Source organism: Ursus americanus, chromosome 33 (genome assembly GCF_024610735.1).
Source record: "Ursus americanus isolate L20-20 chromosome 33, mUrsAme1.1.p, whole genome shotgun sequence".
Taxonomy (NCBI): domain Eukaryota; kingdom Metazoa; phylum Chordata; class Mammalia; order Carnivora; family Ursidae; genus Ursus; species Ursus americanus.
The window spans coordinates 19,171,233-19,183,722 of record NC_142159.1 but is presented as its reverse complement, the minus strand read 5'-3'; the positions used below and the strand labels follow the sequence as shown (position 1 = coordinate 19,183,722).

The window sequence follows — 12,490 nt, the reverse complement described above, 5'->3', positions numbered from 1 at the left end:
TGATCAAGATATAACCGTTCAAAAGCAAAAACCACAAGGAAGAGAAAAAAAAAGATGCAAAAGGTAGCTCTACCATCGTTCAGGAGATAAAGATTTACCGATTCTGGCTACCAAAAGTAATCTCAACATGGCGAATGAGATCTGCAGCTTTATCAAGGACAAACTGGCATCTCCAACCCCCAAGGGACCAGTATGGCAAGGACAGACTACTAGAAGGCAGTCTCTATGTTACCGTCACCTCGCTGAGGTCCTTTACTCATACAGAGGCACACAGGAATAAGAACGCTAATACTGTAAAGCCCTAAACTTTCTTATCTGGGGGGCAGCTCACAGTCTCTCCGCAGCTGTTTTGAAATAGGAAGATGGGGAATAGCTTGTCTAACAGAGAAGAGAGTTGGGTCTGGAATGTTCTTACTGCTGAGAGCTCATCAACTTCCCTCTCATGACCATTAACACAGCTACTACCAATTCTAGAGAGTGACTCAGATGGACTGCTTTGGCTCTTGACTCTGGCCTGAACTGGCCAGTTGTGGCCAGAGATGGTAAGGACAGCAGGTAGGGAGCACAGCCTCACAGAAGTGCATCGGACCTGACAGTTTTCTCCCACCTACCCACTCCCCCAACCCATCTCATTTGGAGAATGAACCATTTTCAACCTGTCCTGTCCATCTACTTCCCTTCTCTAAAGCCAAGAAGGGCACAGGCTGGGTCATAAAGGACAGCAAGTAAAAGCACTCTGCTTCTTAGAAGGCAGCCTTCTGTAAGCGCAGGGAGAAACAGACAAGGGGGAGGCCATATCAGAACTTGATCCACCATTGGGAATGAACCAAATACCAAATGAAAAGATTCTACACAGCTCTGCTTTTATGCAGGAAGTTTTCAACCTATGGCTTGTGATTAAGGGATCAAAAACTAGAACGCCAGGAAGCGACAACTGGTTGGATCAATTAGAACCATGCTGAGGGATACTGACCTGACTAGTTCACTCTTCTGACCTGTTACTCCCAGGAGTGTTTACCTTCAGGTTGACAGGCAGCAAACCAAATAGACTTACATTTGCCGGGATCCTAAGGAGCCACCAAAGACAATCATTTTATCGTCTATCACACAGGAGGAATGGCCAGCCATGGGAGGTGGCCCATGGGTTGTCACAATGCAATTCCACCTAACAGAAAAAGAGGGGAGGAAGCCAAGAAGTCAGCACCACCTGTGTCTGGTCATACGAGTTTAAGGTGGAAACAGTAAGTAGGTATCCACTTAAAATGACAACCTTATCACCTTCAGTGGAGATACTGTTAGGATAATAAGTGGAAGATGGCAGAAGGCATTATGCCTGTCCTACAAACCTGCTACAGCTATGCTCACTTTCAAGTTCTCAGTGTGTATGGCTTAGAGGTGGAATGGAGAGATGACCAGAGACGCCATCATGGCTCCTTGGCTGCTTCAGCCTAACGCGCTAAAGGAGCACCACCTTCCACTTCTTTCTACAGTCCTGATCAGCTGCAGCTGCCAAGAGCCCCGTACTAAGTAGCCCATTACAAGGAAAGAGAGTCAGGAATCAGTCTTGGAGACATAGCAGGGAACAATGAATCATCTGGATCCACAGAACACCTGAGGAATTAGCAGCCCAAACTGAAGAGCCTCCTATTGTCCAAATGGCATATTTATTTTTCTAGGAAGAGGAACAAATCTCTTCTACTTCTTCTCTTTGGAATAGAGGTTTTGGCTTTTGTTTAGTATTTTTTTAAATTCTTTTATTTTATTATTTTTTTTTACCTTAAAAAAAAAAACTTTTTTAAATGTTAAGCTCTACACTGAACATGGGGCTTGAACTCACAAACTGGAGATCAAGAGTCGCATGCTCCACCGACTGAGCCAGCCAGGCGCCCCTTTGCTTTAGGTTTTAAGGGGCTCCTGTAAACTCTCTGAAACTGTCAGTACATCTGTGCACATATATAAATTTGTTTCCTGGAAAAGAGTCCAGAGCTTTTATCAAATTCCCAAAGAGATTCCTGGTAAAGGAAGGTAGAGTTGTCCATTCATTTGAAATCTTTTATTCCAGATTGAAAGGATCGTATCTTTGTGGCTTACCAGTTTTTAGAGGGTGAGTAAGTGTGTATTTCATCAAAGAATCTCTCTGGTTGGTGTAGGGGATATGGGCTTGGCCGCGTCCACCCACCGAACAGCACCAGCAGGTCCTTGTACACGACCAGAGTTGCTCCAGCTTTAGGGGAAGGATAGGATCCTAGGAAAGGTCAATAACATTATGGTTAAGATTCAGGGTCTCACAAGCCATAGGTAGGGCGTCTACAGATCATCTTTTCCTGAAAGAATCACAAAAGGGAAACCAATTCTATAAAACATAAGGGAAAGGGGGAGAACAAAACTGGCCTGCAGGTCTGCCAGAAAACCATCACCAATTTATACATCTTTTTTTTTAAGTATAGTTGACACACAATGTGATATTAGTTTCAGGTGTACAACGTGGTGATTCCACAAGTTGATACATTATGCTAAGTTCACCACAAGTGTAGCTACCATCTGTTGCCATACATCACTATTATAATATCACTGACTATCAATTTATACATTGTTTATAATTAAAACAGAGAAACCTGAGTTAGAGGAAAGTTACTTATTTTGCTTACCTGAAATCAGGGATGAGAGTACCTATCTCATAAGGCTGTTTTGAATATTAAATAATATATTTGAGGGGCATCTGGGTGGCTCAGTCGGTTAAGCGCCTGCCTTTGGCAGGGTCCTGGGAACTGAGCCCCACGTTGGACTCCCTGCTCAGCGGGGAGCCTGCTTCGCCCTCTTCCCCCCTGCTCATGTTCTCTCTCTCAAATAAATTAATAAGTAATCTTTAAAAAAATAAAATAAAAAATAAGTAATACACCCAAAGCACATACACAGTGCCTGGCACATAGCAGGTGCTCAATAAATGTTGACTCTCTTGCCCATCCCTTTAATCAGTTTACTAGATCCCACACAGGAAAGAATGTAAGGAATCTAGGGAGTACACATACAGGCTAGTACCTGGGTACAACGCAAAAACAGCTGTTATCAGCGAATCTGGGCAAAACAGGAGGCAGCCTGGAGTTCTCCTTTGTGCTGAGTCACATGTTAGCACTGCGACCTCTAGGCCTCTAGCTGTGGGCCTCACTAGCACAAATGGAGGGAAGAATTTCAGGCTCAGTATGACAGCATTCCAATGGAGCCGCAGGCCTGATACCAGCAGTGGCTACTAAGGTCCTCCAAGCTGGACTTCTGAGCTATGTTGACCAAATCTTGAAACAACAGAAATCTGGCTTATGCTAGAAAACCTTAGGGATAACAAATGTCACACAGAAGCAGGATTTTCCAGAGCCTATTCTGTCTTTTAAATAACAGTTTGATTTCTCCTAATCTCTTACTCTATGTGCCACCTTTAATTCACTAAAGATCAAAGAAATCTGTCTCAATACCCAGGTGTCAGTGAATACTGTAATACTCAAGAAAAAAAAATTGTTAATGCTTCAGGATCCATTAAAAAAAAAAAATCTTAAGCAGAAAGAATCCCAACAGTATATTAGGCTAATAGCAGCTGAGGTGCTCCCATTCAGGTAGAGAAGTGGGCCTTCCCCTTCAGCAAGGGGTTTTGCGAACATGGTCTAATGGCGTTGATGACAAAGTCTCAAGGCTGAAAAAGTGAGCAAGTGGCTGTCTTCCTTGGGCTCCCACTTAAGAGTAACTTACCATGATCTACTGAGAAGGTACAATCCTCAGAAAATGGAGTGAGCATCTAAGAGTACTACGTGGCATCAGTTATTCTGAACACTTTCCTAACAGAACAGACATCAATCAAACAGGATCTCACCACCGAAAGAAGTCTTCTCTAGGAATGATTCTGTCAATTAGCAGCACTGACTGAGGGAATATTGGCTGAGGTACTCCATGAGCTTGCTCCTGCTACCCTCATACCCTACTGGAATCATGATTAAGGGGGTTAAGTTCTACTTAGAACTTTTCCCTTCCCATGGGACACTTGGGTGGCTCAGCTGGTTAAGCATCTATCTGCCTTTGGCTCAGGTCATGATCCCAGGGTCCTGGGGTCGAGTCCCACATCGGGCTCCTTGCTCAGCACGGAGTCTGCTTCTCCCTCTGCCTGCAACTCCCCCTGCTTATGCTCCCTCTCCCACTCTCTCTCTGATAAATAAATAAAATTAAAAACAAACAAACAAAAAACCTTTTGCCTTCCTAGGAGGAAGCCTCCTAGACCAACGACCTGAGCTGAAAGCAGACTCCCAACTGACTGAGCCACACAGGCATCCCCCAAGTAACTGGAATTTAAATAAAAACTTAAAATAAAATGAAGCAGCAGACCAAGGGTCCCCAAAACAGCAAAACATGTAATCAGGAGCACCTCGCTGGCTCAGCTGGAGGAGCATGTGACTCCTGACCTCGGGGTTGTTGAGTTCAAGCCCCATGTTGGGCCTAGCACTTACTTTAAAAAATAAATTAATTAAATTTTTTAAAAAGCATGGGAACAATCAAACAGAATTTTTAATTGACCATTTGTATCAAATTTATATCAAAACATTTTAAGTGCAGGGCACCTGGGTGGCTCAGTAGGTTAAGTGTCCGGCTCTTGATTTCGGCTCAGATCACGGTTTCAGGGTGGTGAGAGTTCAGCCTTTTTTTTTTTTTTTTTTTAAAGAATTTTTTTTTTTTTAAGGATTTTATTTATTTATTTGACAGAGAGAGAGGCAGCAAGAGAGGAAACACAAGCAGGGGGAGTGGGAGAGAGAGAAGCAGGCTTCCCGCTGAGCAGGGAGCCTGATGCTGGGCTGGATCCCAGAACGTTGGAATCATGACCTGAGCCGAAGGAAGACGAAGGCAGATGCTTAACGACTGAGCCAACCCTGAGTTCAGCCTTCTTAAGATTCTCTCTCTCCCTCTCCCTCTTCCCTCCCCCCGCACTCTCACTCGCTTTCTCTCTCTCTCAAATAAATAAATCTCAAAAAAAATTTTTAAGTGCATATGCTTTCAATCAGTAATTCCATTTCTAAGAATTAATCTAATGATAGCTGGGCAAAATGAAAAAAAAAAATAAATAAATACAAGGATGCTCATTGGAAGTGTTAAAGTAGACCAAGGAATATTCATATAAAAAATACTATGTGGCACTTAAAAATTGTGTGGCTCTTTGTCTTAGAACAATCTATGTCCATGCTTTATTAGGCAAAAACTGAAAGCAGCAACTGACCATGTGCCTGTGTTTAGAGGTTATCGGGAAGGTGGTAGGAAAGGATGGATGACTTGATTTTTTTTCCCTAGATTTAGTTAGTTAATTATTTCCTTACCTACTTACTTATTTTAGAGAGAGAGAAAGCATAAGAGACAGTGTGTGCGACATGCATGAGCATGGGTGTGGGCATGAGAAGCAGACAGGAGGGAAAGGGAGGGGGAAAGAATCTCAAGCAGACTCTATGCTGAGCGCAGAGCCCAACACGGGGCTCTACCTCATGACCCTGAGATCATGACTTGAGCTGAAACCAAGAGTCGGATGCTCAACTGAGCCACCGAGGCGTCCCAGGTGACTTGATTTTTAAGAGAAATAGCAATTGCTACTATGAACTACTGCTACTACTAATGATAATGACTAATAGTTACAATTATCATATGCTAGGCACCAACTAAGTACTTTGCATGCAAAAGCTAATTTAATCCTTCCCTTTAAAAAAAAAAACAAAAAACCCTAGTTTTATTCCCATTTTACAGATGAGAATACTGAGGCACAGCTCATTTAAATAACCTACCCAAGGTCATAGAACTAAGTGGTGGAGTGAGAATTCTAATCTCATTTAGTCTGGATTTAAACCTCATTCTCTTAGCCATTATATTAAATTGCTTTTCATGCATACACATACATTCTTTCTGAGTGGTTGCCACAAGCAAGTCAGATACTTTAAAAGGTCGGAGTGTTTCAAAGCTGAAAAAGCACTTTCCTAAGTCTTAATTAGGTAAGCCACAAAGAGTACACAGGAGAGGTAAGTAAACTGAACAAAACACTTTTCTTAGGACCTCTTTTTCTCCACAAGGCTCTGGGTCACATCCTACCTCTGTTAAAGGACCCTTTACTTATTCTCTGGACTCTCTAAGGAAAGGTAAACTGGGGCCGGTGACAATGACAAATCAATCCTTAAGAATTATCTTAGGTAAGGACTTTCCAAAGTGACTTCTCGGGGTGCCTGAGTGGCTCAGTCGGTTAAGCATCTGCCTTCAGCTCAGGTCATGATTCCACAGTCCCAGGACTGAGCCCCACATCAGGCTCCCTGCTCAGTGGGGAGTCTGTTTCTCCCTCTGACCGTCCCCCTCTCATGCTTTCTCTAATAAATAAAATCTTAAAAAAATAAGTGACTCCTCAAATATCTTGACCTTTTAGAAAGCCAAATCCTTCCCTCTACTTCCTATCCTAAGGAGTGGGAGAACTCCCTCATCCAGCATTTCCAAGGCCTATTTCATGTCACAAATATACATTTTAATTTCAGCATCTTAAATATTCTGACAACTAAGTAGGATCACACTAAAAGTTAACTGTGTTCCTCCACCTAAATTTGTAAGGAAAGTGGGAAAAAATTACCATACAAGAACAGATGAAGCGGGGGGGGGGGTGCACAGAATTCAACATACAACCCCTATATAGTTAGTTCAGGAAGAAGAGGTCAAAGATACTGATGTATCATATTTTCTATGACCCAATTATGCATATAATGTTTGTATTTGTTGCAAACTGGCTACTTTTAAATTCTTATTAAAGAATCAATAGTGAAGCCTCTGTAAAAAGTCCCTAATTTGATCATTTCTAAGAATCCATGAATTTGTTTTTTTTTAAATTTTGTTTATTTGAGGGGCGCCTGGGTGGCTCAGATGGCTAGGTGTCTGCCTTCGGCTCAGGTCATGATCCCAGGGTCCTGGGATCAGGCCCCACGACCAGCTCCCTGCTCAGCGGGGAGCCTGCAAAAAAATTTTTTTTGTTGTTTATTTGAGAGAGCAAGAGCTAGAGAGGGAGAGGAGAAGGGGGAGGGGGAGGGGGAGAAACAGACACGCCGCTGAGCAGGGAGCCCACCAGCTGTGGGGCTCCATTCCAGGACCTTGAGATCATGACCTGAGCTGAAGGCAGACGCTTCACCGACTGAGCAACCCAGGTGCCCTCATATTTTGAATTCGTTTAAAGCAGAGGGTTTTTAACTCCCCTCCCGATGATCTTAATTCAAGGTTCACAAATTGAATGAATTAAATTTATCGTGAGGTCAGAGACTGCATGGGTCAATGAACTTTGGCAGTTTCTATAACTTGAAGAATAAATGGTCTTTTTAGCCAAGTGGAGTTCTGGAAAACAAACAGTAAGTCTGTACTAGAATTCTGAAAAAACAAGAAAACTCATGTTCAAATTACATACCTTTATCTATTGTTTTAAAGTTCCAAGAAAAGCAAGCTATTTCAAGAGTACTTAAAACTTTCTAAAAAAAACAAAGCAAACAAACAAAAACCCCCCAAAACATGACCACGCCGTTAGGTAAGGGAAATAACTTTTATATGAACTAGTACTAGACAAAATGTGAGGTCCAAAACTTTGAAGAATTGTACATACGTGTACATACGGGCATTCCTTCCGCCTTTCCTATTTAGTAGGTATGGGGTGGGGGCCCAGAAGTTACATTGCTAATAAGCTTCCAGGTGATGTTCAGGTTTGGGGACTAGACTCTGAGAATTCATCCCATACAGTAGCTAGAATGATGGCATATTTAAGAAATTTTTATTAACATACCTGCCTACTACGCCAGAGACTGATTCACTGGAAATCTGGTACATTATAAAGTACTTTGACAAGAGCAGACCCTCCACAGTTAAGAGGCCCATCATCATCATCATGGTGAGTATGATGAAATAAATCCCCTTCCCTCAAGAAAATTTATATATGAAGGATTTATACTCATCAGGACATCTCTTGGCCTACCTTCAAAATAATGTGGCTACTGAGCCTCCAGACAAAGTCTAAATATCATCGCATCACAAAAGTAGAAAAAGAAAGGGTGTTGCTCTCCTGCAGGTTCTCATCAAGCACCATAGGACCAAATGTGCCCTTATCAAACATGTTACTCAGGCCTGTTCCCCAGAGCCAATGGTTAGCCTCACAGGGTTCACTCCTCAAACATAATCACACAGCAGATATGACCAATGGGGCAAATCCCTGAATAAGGCACATGCCAAAAGGCAGGTGTGGGAAACTGGATAGTCAGACAGGCACCCCCTACACAGAACTAACATTCCCTAAAATTACTGATCAGTTCAGATGCTCCCCAAGGTTCCTATGAAATCAGGAATTTCACATGTGAAAGACAGTGGCAGAATTACAAGGTATTCTTGTTTACTTTTGCAAAGAAGATGGTAAAACAGTGAAGTAATTTCAAATGCTGGTTTGGTTTCTTTGCCACTTTCCCACAACTGTAGTTTCTATTCACACAGAACCAAGGAACAGAAGAGCAGCTCGAAAGTCTGATACAAGATAAAACAAGTACTGGTTTTAATTAGGGATGCCTATAATTTTATGCATGGCTAAGACATTATTTCTACATCTCTACTCCATGATTGGTCTTTATTAATATTATCGATTTATTATTAAGGTGTTATAAACAATAGCCACCATCCCCCCAGAGCGTTAGTTCTCAAACTCCAGCATATGTTAAAAGCAGCTGGGGGAGTTGTTACAATGCAGATCCCTGGGCCTTCCTTCCGCCTTTCCTATTTAGTAGGTATGGGGTGGGGGCCCAGAAGTTACATTGCTAATAAGCTTCCCGGTGATGTTCAGGTTTGGGGACTAGACTCGGAGAACCATACTGTAGAGTTAAACCATCCTTGAGTGAGCCTGTTAGATAATGCTCCAAAATGACATTAAAATGGAATCTATATAGCCTGCCCTTCTTTTCTTTCCTTCCCTTCCCTCCTTCCCTTCTAAGATTTACTTATTTGAGAGACAGTGAGCAAGCGCATGTGTGTGTAAGCTGGGGTGGGGGGGAGCGGCAGGGAGAACAGAGGGAGAGAATCTCAAGCAGACTCCCTGCTGAGTGCAGAGCCCCACAAGGGGCTCGATCCCACCACCCATAAGATCACAACCTGAGCCTAAACCCAGAGGTGGGTGCTCAACCGACTGCACCACCCAGGCACCCTGAGCAGTTTCTTCCACGCATACTCAGTATATGACTACGTGGAACACTTCATTTTGGTTAACAGAGTAAGGACAAGGGTCCAAAGTGGGCTTTCCTTGACAAATGCTTTGCTCACCGGGGTGCTGAAAAGAACACTCACATTTTCAGTATACAAACATTTCTCCTCATCTACAGGTCACTGAACTTACACTTTGCAAAATAGATAAAAGGGAAAAAAAAAGTTCCACCTACTGGCTTTCAGGCAAATCACTTTAAGACTTATTTACAAAAACATAGGTTACCTGCTAATAGTTCTCCATGACTCTGAAAATAGACTGAAGACTAGGAACTAGGGACTTACAGGAGGTAAAGTCTGAAAACGACTATGAGCATGAAAAATTTAACCATGGGACTCACGAGCATACTAATAAATCCAGAAGAAAAGTACTGGACAAAATCTTTTACTTTGCTCATGGAATTCCAGAATGTTCTGCCATGTGATTTGCTTTTTAAAGGGGACTTGGTCTAAATTGGTTCTTAACTGGCAATCAAAAGGTTTTCCTCTCCTCTGGATGCTTTCAAATAGCTTACAGTAATGATGCCGATGGGGACATTAAAGCATGAGTAACTGCTGAGGTTCCAGGTCACAGTCCCCACTTCGCGTTAGCAACTCTTCACACGCACTCACTTTCACAGGGTAGGTCCAAAGAAAGGCACTCCCTTGAAGCTCCAGAGGCAGCACCCTAAGTCCTTCCCACACAGAACTGGCCTTCAGGGCAAAGTAAGACCAGACAGACCAGGCTGACCTACAATCCTACCTCACAACTTCTTTTGTGTGGGTACTACTTCTCTGTGGTAGCCAGGAGCCTTGAGCTGGTGTGTGCACAGGGGGTAGGAGAGATGGATTTTGCTGAGAGAATCCAAGCTGGGTCTTGGAAGCTGACCAAGCCTCTGGCTTGATAGAGCTGTCATTATGGTAGTGTGTGAAGTGACTGACCTTGATAGCAAGAGTTCAGAGGTCAGGAAAAGAATAATTTGGAAAGGCATTTCCCAGAACACCACATTAGCATCTGAATCAGAAAACCCAGAGGGCACGAGAGGACAGGACAGCATTTACAGCTTAAGAGGCAAGAAATCCCTCAAAGAAAAACTGCTGGAGTTATAATTTAACTGCTTCTATTTCTAAACTGCTGATTTTATAGGTAATACTTTTGTCACAGAAACAAGGAAAGCATGTTTCACAGTTTTATTGTTTCAAGAATGAAGAGACAAAAGGAAAATTGAGATCATTTTACAATTCCTGAGTATAAAGTCTATCTTGGGCTGTAAACACCTAGAAGACAAGTAACTATTCAGAATGGTCTCCAAAGTACACAGACAAGGTCCACAGGGGTTCTGTCTGGACCAGATATCAGTCTCTCTCCTGATAATGAAAATGTTTCCAATTTACCATCAATGTGGCCAATAATAATTACAATAAGTCTTTGCATTTATAGAGATGCTCTCAGAAGATAAAAAACCATAGTGCTTATTTTACAGAAACAAAGTAGGAAGCAAATATAAAGTTACTCTTTGGCAAAGTCACTACAGAACTCCTACACGGCTTTCTAGAACTCAGTTCTAGTCAAGTACGCCATTTAAACTCAGTCTAAAATAGAGATTTAAGTTACAAAGAACCTGGTACTGGATGCAGAACACTAAATTCTTCTGCACAGGCACGGCCTTCTTTGGGACCTCCGCTAGCACATCCCTCCCATGCTGGGCTAATTAGCCTCCTGGAAGGGGAGGGGTACACAGGGAAGGGACATCCCGAATCTACTTCAGTCCCAGAACTTGGCACACTGTTGAAATTATCCATTTAGAGTCTCCCAATAAGATTTTACTATCCTAAAGGGCAAGAACTATTTCTTATGAAAATGCGGACCTAAACCCAACCCTGGAAACCAAATGGTTAAAGATCCCTCCAGAGTTGGGATAAGAAGTGGCTGGGGTTCAGCACAACCTACCCTGAAGCATCAGCCAGTCACTCAGCAGGGGTAAGCTCCAACACTTTTTGGTTTGTCTCCCTTACACTGCCATTTTTTTTTTCTTTTACTATTTCATCCCTCAGTTGCAAAATGGCCAGAAAGTTACTGATTGATATCAAAACAATTCACTGATATTAGACAAAGCCTGTCTGGGTCTCGGGCTTCAGGGCATACATTTTCATTATTATAATTATACCCGCATTTTTTTTTAAAGATTTTATTTATTCATTTGACACAGACAGAGACGGCCAGCGAGAGAGGGAACACAAGCAGGAGGAGTGGGAGAGGAAGAAACAGGCTCCCAGCAGGGAGCCCGATGTGGGGCCCCATCCCAAAACACCGGGATCACACCCTGAGCCAAAGGTAGACGCTAACGACTGAGCCACCCAGGAGCCCCTATACCCACATTTTTTAAAGACATCACTCCTTGGGTCACTTACAGAACATCCAAAACAAGAGGAACTTTTGTAATAGGCATGAGAAACGTTTAGATCCTGTATGCCCGCATATGCCACAGGCATTAACAAAGACATTCCCTACTGGCATTGTTTTCACTTCTACATAAACCCAGTGAAAGGCCACCTGATGAATAGGATAGCACTTATCAGCTAAAAATTAACAACATGAAACCAATAATAGTTCCTTGTTACCATTTCTAAGTAGTCTTTTGATTCAATTTCTCCAGGAAGAGAGGAGGTCCACAGTCTGCTTAATCTGATAACTTGTTAATTGCAGTTCTAATGGGGGTTTGGAGAGTGGGTACCCTTTGAAGTGGCTCTGTTTAGAAGTAAAAACAACATTGCTAGTCATAAACTTTCTGGCCTGGTGTCAAAACAGGAAAATCCTAGTCAGGCGGGAGACAGCCAAACTGAAATATGGTATAATCTTATTTATTCTCTCCTCTGGAAGACTGAGATTTACCCAGATTTGTGCTATGCAAATTTTCCCACTCTTCTCTCCAACAGGAGAGAATGTTGTACCCACCTTAGAAAAGCATGTATTCTGGAAAAATCCCAGGTTCTGAACTAAACAGGAAGGATTCCTTCCTTTCCTAGGGGAACCCACTGGCTCTGCTCTCATGCACACCCCCCGAGACCACCACAGATCCAGGTTGTTTCCAAGACTTCAAATGCCCAGAGGAGACAAGAAGAAACCACCAACTCATAATGAAGATTAACCAGGAGCGGGTCCAGGGTTCAGGAAGGAGCTAATATAACAAAGAACTTAAAGCAGTAGCTTAAGTAATATCCTCTGCCTTCTTCACAGAGACTA

The 12,490-nt window shown here is 42.6% G+C and overlaps 1 protein-coding gene across 2 annotated transcripts in view; it reads right to left on the bottom strand.

Annotated features, from left to right (window-relative positions):
• Positions 1-12,490, bottom strand: part of FBXO42 (F-box protein 42) — a 92,246-nt gene that overhangs the window by 7,822 nt on the left and 71,934 nt on the right. For both annotated transcript variants that reach the window (XM_045804285.2, XM_045804287.2), the window contains exons 5-6: positions 2,092-2,245; positions 1,055-1,165 (exon numbers count right to left, since the gene is read on the bottom strand). In XM_045804285.2, coding sequence (XP_045660241.2) covers positions 1,055-1,165; positions 2,092-2,245 — 265 coding nt within the window. The remainder of the gene's footprint in view (positions 1-1,054; positions 1,166-2,091; positions 2,246-12,490) is intronic.